The 18,967-nt window shown below is 39.9% G+C and overlaps 1 protein-coding gene across 28 annotated transcripts in view; it reads left to right on the plus strand.

The window, feature by feature from the left end:
• The window catches only part of loxl3b (lysyl oxidase-like 3b), a 177,721-nt gene that overhangs the window by 47,770 nt on the left and 110,984 nt on the right, over window positions 1-18,967 (plus strand). For all 28 annotated transcript variants that reach the window (XR_012388454.1, XM_073919361.1, XM_073919374.1 and 25 more), the window contains one exon: window positions 7,960-8,140. Coding sequence is in view for 27 of the 28 variants with exons in the window: in XM_073919361.1 (XP_073775462.1) it covers window positions 7,960-8,140 (181 nt within the window). In the remaining variant the exon portion in view is untranslated. The remainder of the gene's footprint in view (window positions 1-7,959; window positions 8,141-18,967) is intronic.

The following is an 18,967-nucleotide window of genomic DNA, read 5'->3' on the forward strand; positions in this document are numbered from 1 at the left end:
TAGATCGGCACACTGCCACTTTAGCTCTCAAAAAATTTTATTAGTCAAAATTACAAAAACACTACGTTTCGACCGACATGGTCTTCATCAGGTAAAGCGTTGCAAATGGAAGTCCTCCAGAAATAGACAAACAGCTCTACACAGCACCTGCAGTCAATTATCACAATCAGCTAACAAGCCGGTAAACAGGAACATTTGCATACAATAATATACATCTTAAACAATGTGAAAAACATGAATACAATTACAAACAGACATTTAAAATACAAATACAAATTCTCACTATAGATTTCCTCGGAGACAGTATTCTATAGGCTAGATAGATATAGCACATCACACCTGCACAAAATCACATCACTCAAACAAAGCCAGTAGACCTAGGGGCAAAAAACATTATGTACATATTTAGTATACAACAATTCATTCATTCATTCATTTTCTTGTCAGCTTAGTCCCTTTACCAATCCGGGGTCGCCACAACAGAATGAACCGCCAACTAATCCAGCAAGTCTCTACGCAGCGGATGCCCTTCCAGCCGCAACCCATCTCTGGGAAAAGTATACAACAATATAGAATGCAAAAACACTTACAAAAAAGATTTTAAATCTAAATCTAAATTCAAACCTCTCGGGGATAAAGTGTTTAGTGTGTAAATGTAAAACGCTTCCCTCTGTAATAAAAGTCTGTCAACATCGCCTCCCCTTCTCGGCACCTTCACTTGTTCAATGCCAATATATCGCAAAGTCGCAAGGTTATGTTTCAATGCATTAAAATGAACGGCATTAGGATTTCGTTGATCGTTTAATCGTATATTACTTCTGTGTTCAGCAATTCGTGTTTTTAAACACCGTCTTGTTTTACCTATATAGGCTAAACCACAAGGACATTTAATCATATAGATCACATTTTTTGTGTTGCATGAAATCACACCTTTAATCTTTAATTGCTTACCTGAATGTGGATGACTAAAAAACTGACATTTGGTTGTAAAATTACACTGTGCGCATTGACCACATCTATAGTTACCTTCAGGGACTGAGAAAGGATTATCCGACCGATCGGAACCTTGATCTGCTCTCACTATCATTTGTCGCACATTAGGAGCTCGTTTAAAAACAATTCGTGGAGGATCTTTACAACAGTGTCTCATAACAGGGTCTGAATTTAATATATGCCAATGTCTACGTACTATATTTGCAAACTCATTACTTAAAGCCGAATATTGAATAATACAAGAAATCCGTGTGTTAGTAGGTTTTAGTGTTTTTCGAACCAAGGCTTCTTTTTGATCCATATTTTCGAAACGGGCCACAGCTTCCTTAATCCATTTTGTAGAATAACCTCTATCATAAAAACGTTGACATAATTCCTTACGTTGTTTTACAAACGTTTCCGTATTACTACAGATCCGTCGAATTCTTTTAAACTGACTAATTGGCAAGCTTTTCTTTAATTTAGTGGGATGGAAACTCAGACCATGTAAAAATGTATTTTAATCAGTAGGCTTTCTATATAAATCTGTCACCAATTTACTCCCATCTTTTATTATCAGCAAGTCTAAAAAACTCACTTGTGAGGGGTTGAACTCAATAGTAAATTTTAGATGTTCACTAGTGTGGTTTAAAAATTGCTGAAAAACAAGCAAATCATTTTCTGAGCCACACCAAATCATGAAAATATCATCAATATATCGCCGCCACAGAAGAATATTAGACAAATATGAATTAACTGTTGGATTAAACACATATTCATGTTCAAAAAAGCCCATATACAAATTCGCATAATTAGGAGCCATAGTGCTTCCCATTGCAGTACCTTTAATTTGTAGAAAATAGTCATCTTTGTACATGAAATAGTTTTTTGTAAGCACTAATTTAGTTAATTCTTTAAGACATTCGATAGTAGGTTTCTTATCACTTAAAAACTCGCGTAGAAAAAAATCAATAGCTTGTATACCGCCATCATGTGGAATGTTGGTATATAACGATTCCACATCTAAGGTCACCAGTAATGTTGGATTTTGCGGAAGTGAGGCAGACTGTAATATTTTAATCATATCCTGTGAGTCCTGTACAAAAGAGGGAAGACTTTGAACATGAGGTTTTAAAAATGAATCAACAAAGACTGAAATTTTCTCAATTAGAGAGCCCATACCAGCAATAATGGGTCTTCCAGGAGGTTTAGCCAAATTTTTATGTATTTTAGGTAGAATATATATTACCGGTGTGATTGGATAATCAACTTTTAAAAACTCAAATTCTTTGTTGGTCACATCTCCTCTTAGAAGAAAAGTTTGTAAAGAGTCATAAATTTCTTTTTTAAAATTATTCGTAGGATCACCTCTTAGTTTAGTATAGAAAGATTGATTTTGAAGTTGTCGATAAATTTCTTGATCGTAATATTGAGTATCCATCACCACAATTGAGCCCCCCTTATCCGCCGGTTTAATAACCACAGATTTATCATTCTTTATATCGTGCAAAGCATTCCTTTGAGCTACAGGCATATTGTTAAAAACAGTATATTCGCGTTTTTTGTTGAGAACTTGTCCCACATCTCTTTCAACCAATCTGCAATACGTCTCAACAGAAAAGTTTTTGTTTTTAGGTGGCATAAAAGTCGATTTTTTATGAAAAGCCCCAGGATCAATTGCTAGATTATTAACGGGAGGGAAATTAGTATTATGCTGTGTGGGAGGACACAAATTGAGTCTACTATCATTACTCGAAAAGAATTCTTTAAGACGTAAAGTTCTAAAAAATTTTTGTCTCCGAGGAAATCTATAGTGAGAATTTGTATTTGTATTTTAAATGTCTGTTTGTAATTGTATTCATGTTTTTCACATTGTTTAAGATGTATATTATTGTATGCAAATGTTCCTGTTTACCGGCTTGTTAGCTGATTGTGATAATTGACTGCAGGTGCTGTGTAGAGCTGTTTGTCTATTTCTGGAGGACTTCCATTTGCAACGCTTTACCTGATGAAGACCATGTCGGTCGAAACTTAGTGTTTTTGTAATTTTGACTAATAAAATTTTTTGAGAGCTAAAGTGGCAGTGTGCCGATCTACTTTGAATCTTTTGCTACTTATGTTTGTTTTTTGATCGTGCACCTGCCTTCAAGATTTTTAGATGTGCGCACATTTCTGTTTTTTGACTCGATCGTAAAGCCAGTGCTGAAGTGGTCTCATATGGAGTAATCCGAGCGACGTGAAGCGGCTGCGGCTGCCATATGCCCCAGGAGCCTCTGAATTAGTTTCAGTGGGATTACAATTTTGCTGTCGAGCTCTCTTAGACAGCATCAGCTGAGCGCGCTCTCTGGAGAGTCCAGCACCAGCCTAAGAGAAGAGATCCTCTGCACGGGGGCGAGATTGCTATTTTCACGGTTGACCTGAAACCCCAACAAGTGGAAGTGCCAGAGCACATTGTCTCTGGGCATAATCAATTGCTCCGAGGGTGGGCAAAAATCAGCCAGTCGTCGAGATAATTGAGAATGAGGATGCCCGCGAGCCGAAGGGGCGCTAACAGAGAGAGACTTTGTATTGCCAAGCTCGACCTTCAAACGCAAATCACAGAAACTGACGGTGGCGAGGAAGAGTGGAGACTTGGAAATACGCTTCCTTCAGGTCTAATGCTGCAGACCAACCTAGAGGACGAATGCACCGGAGGATGCGATTCTGCGTGAGCATTCTGAACGGCAGCTTGTGCAGACAGCGGTTCAAAACGCGCAGATCTAGGATTGGCCGTGACCCACCGCTCTTTTGGGCACGATGAAGTGCGGGCTGTGAAACCCGCTCTCCATCTCGGCTGGAGGGAGCGGCTCGATTGCATCCTTCGCCAGGAGGACAGCAATCTCCGTTCGCAAGACAGAGGCGGGCAGGGGACTGACCCTGGTAAATACACACCCGTGAACTTGGGAGGCCGTTTCGCGAACTGAATCGCATAACCGAGTCTGATTGTGCGTATGAGCCACCGCGAGGGGCTGGCCCGCGCTAACCAGGCAGCCTAATGGACTCATCGCTACAATCTCTGACGTGCCAGCTGTGGGGCAGTGCGGAGTAGGTGTGCTGATCCAGGAATCGCGAGGGTCCCGCAGAAGAGCTGGAGGTGAGAGATTTGCTCTCACTCCGCACCCAAGCTCCGGAGGGGAGGCTCGAGGGGTGGGAGAAAGGTGACCGTCCTCCCAGTGCTCGTGAGCCACTGGCGAAATGCACCAAACCTGCGAGCTAGAGAGCACAGCGTCTCAGACTGGCAGATTTCGGGCTGTCACATCCGGGGAAGTGGAAAAGTGCTCTTTCATTGATGTTTTTATGGCAGTAAAAAGTGGCGTTGAAAATAGTGCCCCGCCCTCCAGCGGGGAAAGAGCAAGTTCCCTCTTCTCCAGATGACCTGTCCCAGGGATGCTTCGCGGTCCGTTGCCGGAGACTGCCTGCTTCCGAGGTGCTCGACGCGCTCGCTTCGCCAGAGGCAGTGCGGGGGCGGTGCAGCGGGCGCCTTCGGCAAGGAGCAGATATGGATGGTACGGCGGGCGGAGCGGGCTTACGGTCCCGCCGATAGGTGACATCACCCATCAGACTGCTCTCTCACCGCCTCAAATTCCTGGGTGAATTCACTGATGGTGTCGCCGAACAGGCCAGCTTGGGATATGGGGGAGTCAAGAAAGCGGACTTTGTCGGCTTCGCGCATATCAGGCAAGTTTTAGCCAGGGGTGGCGCTCCTGGACCACTAGTTTGGACATCGGTGTAGTGCGAAGCTCACAAGCTCAGCCAGCACCTGCGCTTGGTTGCGCTGGTAGGTGGTCATCGCATCCAAGGTGGAAGCAGCCTGGCCCGCAGCCTTGTAAGCTCTAGCTCCGAGGGAGGCAGATAACTTACAGGCTTTAGACGGGAGACGAGGCGGACCCCACCAAGAAGAGGCGCCACGCGGACAAAGAATGACCGCAATCGCGCGCTCAACCTGAGGAATCGCCACATACCACCTGGCCGCTCCACTGTCAATAGTGGTGAGGGCGGAGGGACACGCAGCACAAGCAGAAAAAAGTGCCCTTCAATACCGCGTGAGCCTACTGTGCTCAACTGCCTGGAGGGGGAGAGCAGGTCTGGATCATCATCGGACAATGAAAGCCCACCCTCCGATGCTGCGGTGGACGTCTGGTCTCCGCTGTCATCAGAGCAGGGGACAACTGGGGTGGTTTGCCCTCTTGCAAAGGCTAGTCACGATCTTTACTGCGCAACAGTCATGGCATCGCAATGACGAAATGAACTGCCCGCGAGCAGCGCATTAACATGCTGGACCCCCCAGGCATGCAACGCAGTGCCCGTGCCCATCATCCGAGGACAGGAAACCATTGCATCCAGAAACGCACGGTCGGAGCGGCATCTTGAAAAGGACGTGCTGCACGACTGTGTTGCTCTCTTTGTGAAGTTGCAACTTTATACGCACCGCTCTGGAGGACCGGACCCAAAGAACGCCAGGCAAGGGAGAAACCCAGCACGACCGTCTGCCGCTGCGCATACACACTCTGGACCGGGAGAATGCTCTCGTTCGTTCTGAATTGCTGGATCACAGCAGGAGGAACCCTCATCGACTCGATCAAAAAGTCTCTGAAGCGAAAAGGATAGCAAATGCTAGCTCCACCTCTGCTTATATGCAGAGTTAATTGGCAATGAAGCACACGTGCGCAAGCTTACGCTGCCAATTCATTGGCATTCATTGGGCTGTTCCATACTCTTTCAGACAAGTGGCTTCTGAATCGAATCCTCTCAATTCGTGGATTTTCTAAATCAAATCCACCAATAGCATTTGAGTTCCCCACCCGAAGGGGAACACTTTGTCGCACCTGAATGATAGAAACCCAGTTTAAAAAAAAAAAAAAAAATTATTCAGACATGTCACTACTTTAAAGGTGCAGTTGGTGATCTGCCAAAATGCATGCTAACCAAAAATTCTAAACACAGTCCCTCCTCTACCGTCCAAAGCCACGCAAAGCCAGTATCTGTATCGATACTTATTGACTGAAAACCATTGTCAATATTGATTAAAAAAGATTCTGTATGTAGTTTTGGTATGAAGCTCTATAGTTTTATTACAATGTGGCTGCTGATCCTCTGAGAAAATGCTTGAAGGTCACCTAGAGAGGTGCAAGGGGAGTGCCAGCACAAAGTCCATTGTAAATGATCAAATAATCTATGTTTACGTGTCACTTTAGGTCAGAATAACAACACATCTGGAAAAGAGCAGCGTATAGCAGCAGAGAGGAGATTGTAAATTAAAAAGGATGTAAGGATGTCGCCAGAGTGGCTTTTTGGTTTCTTTTCTTGTGCATCACAGACACTAGCACACCATCTGAAAGATTCTTTAGCATAGGGAGTTATTTAGTCATTCAACTTTACAATTTTTAATGTTGCAATCTGAATAATGATGGCTAGTTCCTTTACTTGAAAACTCAGATTTGATCATGATAATTTGTTTTGTTTACAGAGTTTGAGATTTACTGTATTATTATTATTCACACCTTAACATTTGCTTTTACTGTTCAGCGTTTACGCTTTAACATTGCACACAATTTATGACATTTATTTATCAAGGTTAAGAGTCTCTTTAACACTTATGTTTATTTTATTATAAAGAGATTAGACGTTTTGTTGAATTATTATTTTTTTTAACTATTAATACTATTTACTCTAGTAATGTTGGTAAATTAAAATAAAGTGGTTAAATAAAAAAATCCTAGTATTCCTAAATTTATCACCCAGCCCTACTACAATTTTAAATGAAAAACAGTATTATATCTAGCATGTTTTCAGTTGTATAGCAAGCAAAAATTATGATAATGTGGAATATTTAGTGGATGCAAGGATTGTTGGTCTCTCTCGCTCATGCACTTTGTCCTAAAGCAACTACTGTATGCTCAGTTGTTCGCCAGCTGGGTGCAGGAATTACACTTATTACTCAGCCATACTTGCTTGCTATTTCAGACCAAATAGTCACAGTCGCATGGTAAGCAATATAGGGGGCGCGTCACAGGTTGTCATTGTTTAAAAATGAACCAATGTGAAGTAAAAAACAACTTCACCTTAGTAAAGCAGGCAAGGTGGAAAAGAGATATTTACGTATGTTTTGTTGTTAAACCAAATAAAAATGTACATTATCAGTGCTGTAAAAGGTCCCTTATGTAACTGGAAATAGTCACATCAATCTTTCGCCAGAAGAATTCAGTGGCTGAACAACACTTCTGTGCATATGACCAATTAGTAAAACAACTGAATCCACATCAGCTTTGCGCGACTAAAATAGTTTTAAAACAGAACATTACCTGTCTAAAAGAAATAATTCAGCCCCGATGTCAACCTTCCTCCAGCGTGCAAAACAAACTCCAATATTGATTGAGGATTTAAAAAATATGTTTTTACTGCTGTCACTCTATTCGTGTGCATGTGCATGTCCAAACGCCAGTTAAGTCTGTCAGACCGGAAACGCTGGGTCATGCGTTAAGTTTCGCAGGTTGCTGCGGTGCAAAGTTCAAGCTTGGTGAACTCTGACCTGCAAAATCGCATCACTTGACTGCGTGAGAACAATCGAGGATCAAAACATGACATCTCTGGACAGAAATTTAAAACATGGAGCAATCGCTCGCTTTTAAAAATGTCTAATAAGCTTGTTTAATCCCAGCCCTTTTCACAGTGCCGCACGACAGCATATCGCATGCTCAAGCTCTAATGTGACCGCAGCTTTACCCAGAATATAAAAATACATACAAACAGATATAGATGATTTAATTCAATCATTACTATTAGAATGTAAAGAGACTTTCAAACAGCACAAGAAAATCTGAAGACAATCACCTACTGCACCTTTAATATAAACTTATTGTACTATACCTTCCAAACAAAATTATACACCTTGGAAATAGCACAATATGGGGTATGCTAAACAATATCTTCCTTTTTCTGTTTTATCAGCCTACAACACGACTGAAGGGGGGAGCAAAATATGGTGAGGGTCGTGTTGAGGTGTTGAAGGGCAGCGAATGGGGGACGGTTTGTGATGATCGCTGGAACCTGGTCTCTGCCAGTGTGGTATGCAGAGAAATGGGTTTTGGATCTGCCAAAGAAGCACTCACTGGGGCCAGCATGGGAAAAGGTGAGAACGAAAAGGACACACAAAGAGCAGAAGAATGAGTGGATTATTGGCTGTTTTGCCAACAGTGATAGAATGTGTAAAATTTACTATAAGTTTTTACTATAAGACTTTTGACCCGACAATTATCTCTTAGGTCATCAGAGATAACAAACAACCCATTACTAAATATTATACCATAATTTGTTTCAGTTTTTATGGCTGCATGAAATGCTTAATTGTTTTTGGTCAGTCGCCATATCTAAGGATCAACTGTAACACGGGCAGTTACAGAGACAACTGGGTTTGGATCCACTTGCAGGTTTATTCAGTAGTCAGGCAAGCAATGATCAACACGGGTGCAAAAAGATGTATAAAGGCAAATCCAGAATCGTGGTCAAAGTATCAAACGAGAGGTCGGAAGGCAGGCGGCAGACTAAGAAAAAAAGACAAACTAAGAAATGTCAAAACATGGGGAAACAAGACTAGGAAAACGCCTTGAAATGTCACTTTACACATTCTAAAAAATAATACCCCATATCTACTCAATAAATTTAAGGTAACAGATTACAAGCAATGTTATTAATTAAATTCAACATATATGGATTGAGTAACATTTAATTAAATTAGCTTATTTAAAATTAATCATTTAAATTGAGTAACCACAAAAAGTACTTAAAGAAACAGATTTTAAACAAAAGTATTACCTTAATTGAACATAAAAACAGAATTTTAATGAAAACTACTCATATGTTTTTATTTAGATTTAACATAAAATGTGTGGAGACTGTTCATCAGCTCTAGAAAATAATACTTTTTGTCTACACAATAAAATTGAGGTAACAGATTACAAGCAATATTATTAATTAAATTCAACAAGTATGGATTGAGTAAAATTTAATTAAATTTAGCTCAAATTAGTGCACTGTAAAAAATAAAACCCCATATCTACTCAATAAATTTAAGGCAACAGATTACAAGCAATATTATTAATTAAATTCAACATAAATGGATTGAGTAACAATTAATCAAATTAGCTTATTTAAAATTAGCAAATTTTAAACAAAAATATTTATTAAATTGAACAGAAAAACTGACACAATGTTAATGAAAACTACTCAATGTTTTTATTTAGATTTAACATAAAAAGTGTGGAGCCTGGTCATCAACTCTAGAAAATATTGCTTTATATCTACACAATAAAATTGAGGCAACAGATTACAAGCAATAATATTAATTAAACTCAACAAGTATGGATTGAGTAAAATTTAATTAAATTTAGCTCAAATTAGTGGAGTTTGTTCAGCAATGTGGAGCCACAATACAGACTAACAACAATCTCATAATAGACAATACGTCATATAATACACAATAAAACATGTACATTTAAACAAAGTGATCATCTTAACAAGGACTTTGATCATCTTTTTTTAAACAGCAGTTTCAAACAACTGGACATTAAACAATATTATTTAAAACAATAGACTTAGAGTGAAATTTATCTGATTTAATGCATGAAAGGTATTATTTGCCAGAATAATGCAGATTCATTGAAGCAAAGAAGACACCACAGTTTATGGGAATAATACCCTCTAATATCTTCCAGTGTTAACCAGTCACTTGTAAAAACACCATTCTTTGTCACAGTTAAAATGCATATGTCAAACCCAGGTGGACACAAGCTCTGGGAATGTAGTCAAGAGCCGTGTTTTCACTCCCGCGACTTAAGTTAGCGTGCCAATGCGAGCCTGGGCCAGTCAAGTTTCCATAGTCACTTCCGGGGCCTTATCGGATACCCTGGGCCAAAACAGTCCAGCTGGGGCTTTGGGCGGAGTGAAAGCAGAGTTTCGCTGAGTCTGGTAAAGATGAGGTCTATAAGAACTTTAACACCTTCAATGATGATGATGATGCCATATCTTTAGGTGGTCACCTGTAGAAGGCCCCTGTTCAGGTCAACATTACTGCCCTCACAAGCCGTTCAGTTCCTGTCTGTTCTTTATTGTCCAAGTCCATTAAGCAACAGTCATAAAAAAATAAATAAAAGAGAAAAAATTTTAACAACCTGATATTATGCTATGACATACAGTCAGAAACTTTAAACATGATAAACGTCATAAACTCTACCTTTGGTCTCAGATCTCTGTCTTACTCCAAGAGCTCATCAGCAGCTGTAAAGATCCACGATGCACAAACTTTGTTTTTCACTTAATTACTGTGAAAATACAGCCATATGTGACTTTAAGGTAGATAGTAAGGCCCATTTCTGTGATTTCACCGTATTCTCTTGTAGAATTAACTAGATTTTACTGTGAAGTTACAATTAATTGCTATAAGGTTACTGTGATTTAACAGTATATTGTAGATGAAATACTTAACTGTAACATGTATGTTCTGCTTGCAACCTAGACAGTCATCCATTCATAGTCAGTCATTTTCCTGATACACACATGCTGGTTGATGTGTCTCCTCTGCCTCTGACACTATACAATAAGTTCTAGTTAGTAAATAGTGTTAGACAATACCATTTTTGTTTTGGTTTAATAATGAGGTTTATAATGAAGTGAAGGCCAGTGCTTACCTTGCTTACTGTATTCATTAAACCTCTGTGGTCACTTTAACTCAATGCTGTGCTGAAACAGAACACAGTTTACACTAAGTTAACAGAAAATTACCTTTTTAAAAACTCAAACACTCCCTAATACCTCAAAATTAGCATTAATGTCACAAACATCTAAGCTTTTCACTCATCATAGCACACATGCTGCTAAAGATGTGACAGTAAAGTGATTTGGTAACTTCGTTGATAAAATGCCCTGCTAAACAGCGTGATAAAAGAAGCTAAAGTTACTTGGTGAATTACATGCTATACAGAAATATATAACAATCATTGGTAACACTTTATAATAACTACACACTATAAATCATTTATTAAGCATTAGCAAATAGTGAATTCATTATCCGTTAAGCATTAACTCTACATTAATAAACGTTATTAAGCAGTTTATAACTGCAGCTACAAATGCTCTATTCTTGACTTATAACCACATTTAAAATGTGCTTAATAATTGTATTTTCATACTTAGTAAATGATTAATTTTTCATTACTAAATTAAGTATTGCATTATTTACAAACCAGTTGTATTTAAGAGTAGTTGAAGGTTTTTAGGATCATTCAGAATGAGTTAGTAAATGATTAATAAACTATTGAAATCAACGTTTATATGTCTTATTATTCAGGCATATACTAATAGTTAACTAATATGTTAATAAATGCTTTATTAACTCAACTTCATGCAGTTTTGTGACCTAATCTAAAGTGAGGACTATTTATGCTTTATAAATCCCTTATAAATGACAAATACAATAAATGGGAAATTTAATAAATAATATAAATAATTCTTGATAACTTCTGGCCACAACTGTGTCTGATCTAGCAAAAACCCTGTTATAAGACCAAAACAAGACATATTTATTCACAACGTGTTTATTCGGATGTCAGACCAATGTTGAAACAAAACGATGCAAGAACAGAGCAGTACCAACTGGTATTAAAGCATTTCAAAATAGCTTTTTCAGCCTGGATTCGAACCCCCTACCGAACCACTACCCACTACCGATACCCGCATGGACGTCGGAAACCTTAACTGCTCCACTAAATCTCTTGAGGAATCGTTTTAACAAAGTGGGGTTGAGTACCTCAATTTGCTTAATGTTCTTGCTAAAGCTGTTTCAATGTAATACATGAAAAATGACCACTAGGTGTCACCGTAGAGTGGGGTTTCGAAATGTTTTGAAGCTTAAGCCTGATTTATACTTCTGCGTCAAACACCGGCGTATGCTACGGCGCTGACGCATAGCCCTTCGCCGTGGCCATCGCCGTCACTGACGTGCACCTCTCAAAAAATGTAACTACACGTCGCAACGACGCGTAGCGTAAGCTCTGTGATTGGTCGGCTTGGTAGCGCTGACGAGTCTGGGCGGGACCGAGAGGCGCGCGAATGGCGCGACGCCGCGCGAGCGATTGTTTACAAGTGTGGAGTCCCGTGAAGGAGCTCCGGATGGAAAGTTTTGTTTTGTGTTTACCTCATAGTTAAAGTTGTTGCACGTCCGCCGGTTCCTGCCTCAAAATGAGCGAGTTTGAGCCACTTGTACATCCCGGAAGTGTTCAGGAAATGCAAAAAAGTAGCGAAGAAACTTGACACAGAGGAACATTTACACCTCACTGCCAACTAGCGTTTCGGAAGTGTTAATGCAGACCGGCAGAGACAGCGAGCAGAAGTATAAATGCACAGCTACGCGCGTTGCCTGCGCCGTGGGTTACGTCGGTCACCTGACGCAGAAGTATAAATCAGGCTTTAGACTCATTTGCTTCGATTGTTTCAATGTTTCATGAAGCCTCACTTTGCCCACCATTACATAAAATCAGGAAATTAATTTTATTAAATAAAGTGTACATAATAATATTAATGAAATCTACAAGGCCACACAATGACTTTTTACAGTGCAGATAGCAAGACTCTGCAATGGGAATGAGTGACTGTGCTGTATAAATAGTGTATGTAATCAATCTTTGACAATCCTCAGGTGGTGCGAGTGTAATCAGTCAGAATGAGGAAGCATGTTTGTGTGTGTGTGAGCGAAGTGCAAGTCTGGAACAAGCGGCAACCTCCCGCTCTCCTTCGTGAGTTTTACACCCCTGTTGTTCATGATGCTTCCAGTATAGGGAGTACAGTACAGTATTATTATAAGCCTACAGAACTTTATCCCACCAACCAAATGCGACAAGACAAGGTATGTAAAATACGTGTTTAAAACATTAGCAAACATGAAACTTAAGGTTCGATTAAGGATTAAGGTCGATATTAGATTAAGGTCGATATGAGTATATGTCAACACAAACAAATTGGTGTAATATAACAGCAATGTGTTCGTTTGACTCAATTTTAGCAAACTATGTGCAGGCTAGCTACATGTTCTACATCAACAAAAAAAGTAAAAGAACATTAACCTATATAAGAAAGTGCAAGAAAATAACAACTTAAAAACAAATGTTTTATTGGAACTTTGCAAATTTTTTCACTATAGACATGTCAATCTTATTAGCAAAAGTAATCAACCCGGGCCATACATTCCTCCCAGACCTACACATCCGGGAGTTTTCTTCCATTGTAACACAGAAAGGCCTTTGTCCCGCCCTTACGTTTCACGCAAAACTAGACAAGATCATCTGTGATTGGTCACTTTTCATGTCAGACAAATCACCGCTTCGGAATCCCAGTATATTTTACATATTATATTTATTCATTTTCTCGTCAGCTTAGTCCCTTTTTTAATCCGGGGTCGCCACAGCGGAATGAACCACCAATTTATCCAGCAAGTTTTTACGCAGCGGATGCCCTTCCAGCCGGAACCCATCTTTTGGAAACGTCCACAAATACATTCACATACACACTCATATATTATGGACAATTTAGCCTACTCAATTCACCTGTACCGCAAGTCTTTGGACTGTGGGGGAAACCGGAGCACCCGCAGAATGCGGGGAGAACATGCAAACTCCATACAGAAACGCCAACTGAGCCGAGGCTCGAACCAGCGACCCAGTGACCTTCTTGCTGTCAGGCGACAGTACTACCTACTGCGCCACTGCTTTGCCCTATATATTATATAAAAAAACGTAAAAATATATTAAATATTTTTGATGAAATAATGACTGTTTTAGTCTGTTTTACTCGCTAAAATAGGTCCAATGAATCAGAACAAAGATCTCAAATATCTATCAGGCTTCTCTGATTAGGTTTAGAAGTTTCAATTTAAATGTAATGATAAGGTTATAAGCTATTAAATAAAATCTCTTTTTTTTCCAATAAATGTCACTTTAGACAATTCTTTGGTTTTTAACAAGGTAAATTTTCTGTTCCTTCAAAACCAGCTAAATCCACCTCTGCTTTTTATGCAATACCCTCTAAATCCACCTATTGGTACAATCACTTAAGATGCAATGTAGCAAAATTAGCTCAGTTTTTGATTATTAATGATCAGTAATAACGAGTAATTATTAACCATTAATATTCTGAATTTATTTAAAGTTAATTTGACTAAATAAATATATATATAGCCTATCAATGACTTTGCCCGCTCGTCCAAGCGGACTCTCAGATTCTGAATATTAATTATCAATAATAAAAAGTTATTATTAATCATTAATATTCTGAATTAACTTATAGTTAATTTGACTCAATAAATTATGCCAATGACTTCGCCCGCTCGTCTGAGCGGACTCTGTAATTATTTATTTATTTAAACAGGAAATTATGACTACTTGTGAAGTAGATTAATAGTGTAGAAGTTTTGGTAAACTTGTTTTAGTGAAGCTTTGTAGCAAATTCGGCTCGATCATTTAAGTGACTTTTTTCTGTGAGACAAGCAAAAACAATCCAACTGTCACGGTCGGGTGAGGGGAAAAGGAGCGAGGACTCAAGTGCAAATAAATAATGGGTATTTATTTATAAAAATTAAAAAGCAAAACAGCAAAACAAACTACCCTGAGGGGGAAAATATTAATAAAACAAACAAACAAACAAACTAGACCGGGCAGGCTGGCAAATTGGAGAACAAGACAAGACAGGAAACAATGACATCTGATGACGAACTGGCACAGAACAGAAAACATGAGGGATTGTAAAGCAAAAGGTAAATTGACACACAGGTGAACATGACAAACTAATAATGAGTTAACAAGGAGGGTGGGACTAGACAATGACGGGAGAGCGCATGACACAGAGAGACAACACAAGCCATGCGCTCACATAAAACAGGACAAGAACATGCAGCCAATGAGAGAACTCATTAACCGCATGTTCATGACAAGACAAGCACAACACTAAAGCACACGACAAAAGCACGTGACCACAATGTAAACACATAGCCACGTGCTTTGACAAACGCAAGACACGAGCACACGATGAATGAAAACATTCACCGTGCTCTCACACACGCAGCGTGCATGCTTCATCCCAGCGCCGATTAAAACCGAAACCAACAAGAATGAGACGCTGGGAATGAAACACCACACTGCAGACAGACGAAAACACGAGTACAAGCTCACACCCACGAAGGCGCGCGCACACACGAAGACACACACAATGACAGAAACAAGTGCTCGACCCAAGAAAACGTGAGCCGAGCACAGCAGGACAGACATGACTAGTGTCCGGATTCTGCCACCAAAACAAGAATTTACATGACCAGAGTGGCAGAACCCTGACACCAACGTGATTATAATGGGATTTATTGACTAATCTAGCATATAACAAACAACCGTATACTGAATATAGATATATAAGGACATAACACAGATGAAACAGAAAAGCGAGTAAATATAGAACTTAGGTACAGAATAACAATTTTCACTTAGTTCAACCACATAAAACGAGAATGACCAACTGATCATAAAACAACTATAAAAGGGGCACAGCTTAAAACGCATAGGGAGAAATATACTTGCATTCATTCTCTTGTGTCGTGTGATATTTTGTTGATGTGCTGGAGGATGGAGTTCTTTAGTGTCCTTTTTGGATGCAGATCAGAGGATACGTGAGGCGCAAACTTTAAACTAAGTTTACTTTGCCGGAAAAATAAGAAAAACGTGGACTCAAGCGAGGCACGCGGGTACAGAAATGCGGTTTGCCCCCTCAAAGGGGGGCACCTCTTGGAGAGCTCCTTTTTGGACCTTTCTGCCCAGATTTGTGTGCGTAGATGGGTTTTAACTGTGGTGGCAAGTCACACCCATCTTCTACTGACTGACCTATGGTTTTGTGGCAAAGTTTGAGCGATAGATTTTCTTTGTCTCTGGACCGCTCCTATGCATAATGCAAGACCACCCTCAACACACAGATTGACCTTAACTATGAGCATTACATTATGCAAAGCGTACAACTTATTATCATGCACTCAGCATCATGTGTTGTAAAATAGCAGGAGAAACATAATGATATTAAACACAACACTCTAAACACACATTAGCTAGCATCTGGGCATTTCTATACTGTATACGGTTCAAAAAGGACTTTAAAAAAGCATGCATATACTGTTTTAACTACTTTCGCCATAGGGCAGAGTATATAGATTGCCAACACACATTACATATCATTTGGAGTCAGTTTTAGGTTGTAATAGTTCTTTTCTTCGAATCTGGAGGGGGCTTTGGATGTGATTGGGTTTGTAAAAGCTGGAAGGAGAGACTTTACTCCATTTCCCCATCTGCAATATAGGTTAAACAGTGGCAATGAGTCCTCAGAATTTAATAAGCATCTCAGGGTGTCATGCACAGCAACCTTTGCTCCAGACATCCTGGAGCCCGAAAGACAAACTTTTAAGCCAGAATAAAATATGTGCTAAAGAAAGGTAACTCCCTTTCTTCAGCTGCGGCTCATATTACAGATCTTTCCCCCTTTCCGGACAATGAGGTTTGAAGAAAACCTTGTTGTTCGGAACTGAAGACTTAGCATCCTGGTCGGGTCGGAGATGATCTTCTGTTGTTCGCTATTCTTGGGTCAGCTGGTCATGCTCTTATTTTGATTTGCAGTGGTGTGGCTTCTCTTTTTTATTTTCCCTTTTATAGGGGGAAGTCAGCTGTGCCCTTGTCCACTGATTTCTGCATCTTGTTAAATGCCAAGGTGAGTGTATGATGTGCTCCCCCCTTTGCTGTCAATAGACACATAGTGGTCCAGAGACGAGTGATGGGTGAATCGAGTTGTGAGATTGAGGTGGTCCTCTGGTGATGCAGAGACACAGGGTTGTGGCTGTATCCTAAGTATCAGCATCCTGTGTAGAAGAGGAAAAGAGAGAGGGAACAGGGGTGAGAGTAAACCGTGTCTGCGAGAGCTGTGCTTGTTTGGATATTTCACTGTGACACCCGTTGCGGGGTCTCCTTCCCCCCTTTCCTGGCTTGTGTCAAGACCAAATTAATCAGACCAAATGTCTTTTAATCTGGTTGTTATGAGTAGATTTGAAGGTTGGTTGCTACGCGGTTGAGCGTGCACAACCAGGAGTCTTTGCACTTTCTGTGTGATGTTGGTTGTGCAGTGAGTGCCTCAGTCTGAGTTGTTTGCATCATCGTCATCAGTGCTGAGAGATGCTCTATCCACTTGGTGGACTGGTATGTGAATTTGAGAGGAAAATGAAGGTGGAAACAAAGAAAAGAAAAAAAAAATGTTGCTCTTTGTGAGCCAAGAAAGTGTTCCTCCCGATCCATCTGGGTGTCTGACCCTGGGAAGATGGTTCCTCTGTGTTGCAGTAGTGCTGAGTGAATCAGGCTTGACGTTTGAAGCTTTGTTTTGGGCATTTGGGCATGTTTTGATGAGTGCTGGTTCGGTATGCCACTTGTTTCAGTGCATTGTACATGGCTTTTGTGCCATGGTGAGCTGAGTATACTGCGTTTTGAGCATACATTAGCATTACCCCCCCCCCCTCCCTCCTGGCTCTGAGGGAATATGAACTGTGGTGTCGTGGGGTCTTCAAGGACAAACCAAGAGTGCAGGAGTTATTAAGTCACATCTTCGGTGCAGCTAAGATCAGACAGAAGGATTGGGTGGTAGGAGGGGTCAGTGGTGGTAAAAACAAACAAACAAACAAACAAAAGACAAATAAAAACAGGTCTGATTTAAGGAGTTAGACGCCTGCATGTTCGCAATATCGTTTGTCGACATTTGTCGGGCCTTTGAAATTGGTTGTGGTAGCAGTGTTTGGGTTGGGCAGGTTTGTTGGCTGCGGGTTACAGCTGCCACTTTTTGGTGGTTTTGGTTAGGTGGTGACCATGGTTCACCATGTAGTGCGCCCTTCTTGGTAAGGGCATCTGTCTGATCACTTTACGTTTTTCCTTTTACCTTTTTCCAGTAAACGACCATGATGTGTTTGTCGGTGATGTGGTCGCCTGCTTGGAAAAAGTTTTGATGTTAAACGGGCTTGTGGTTGGGAGTTCTGAAAACTTCGTCTTGCATAATTTGAGTCTGTGCAGCTAAGGGCCCTATCATACATCCGGCGCAATGTGGCGCAAGGCACATCGCAATAGTCTTTTGCTACTTTCAGCTCGGCGCAAGGGTCATTTTGAGGTGTTGCGCCACACTGTTTAAATAGCAAATGCATTTGTGCTCATATGTGCGCCCATAGACGTTCTGGTCTAAAAAAGCAGGCGTGTTTTGGCACGTTGCTATTTTGAGAAAATGTAAATAGTCTGTTCTTTAGACCTGAACAAAGTGGGTCTATTGTCTGGCGCAAAGTGCGCCCGGCTTACACACTACACACAAGATGTAGAGCAAAACGCAAATATCTTTACATATTAAAAAGATATAATAAATTAAGGATATATATAATAAGGATATATATAGATATAAATATAAATGATTCAATTATTACAAAACATATTAATTTCTAGCCTACATGAATTTAAAAACCACTGCCTTACTTTCTTCATCTAGGGAGGCCTTTTCAGTTCATTCAATTTGCTTTTGCATAATGTTATTATTATTAGCAGTATTATTTATTATATCCATATTTATATTTGTTTTATTAAAAACAAACTTAGATTTGTCCACCTGTCAGGGTTTTAGACCATATGGGGCATAGCAGGTGTATTTGGAAATAACTCAGTATTTTGACCACACTTTGTTATTATTGTTCATTTATTCGTTTGCTGGAAATTAGAACTGAATTTAGAAATAGTTTTGAAACAAATATTTGCGCTTAACAAACCAAATAAATTTTTTATAGGCTAATTGATGTCTGTGAGGTAAGGTTTCCCTATCCACGAGAGCAAAAGCAAAAGTAAACTTACTTTATGTCATGTTAATA

The sequence above is a fragment of the Danio rerio genome, chromosome 13, assembly GCF_049306965.1.
Source record: "Danio rerio strain Tuebingen ecotype United States chromosome 13, GRCz12tu, whole genome shotgun sequence".
Taxonomy (NCBI): Eukaryota; Metazoa; Chordata; class Actinopteri; order Cypriniformes; family Danionidae; genus Danio; species Danio rerio.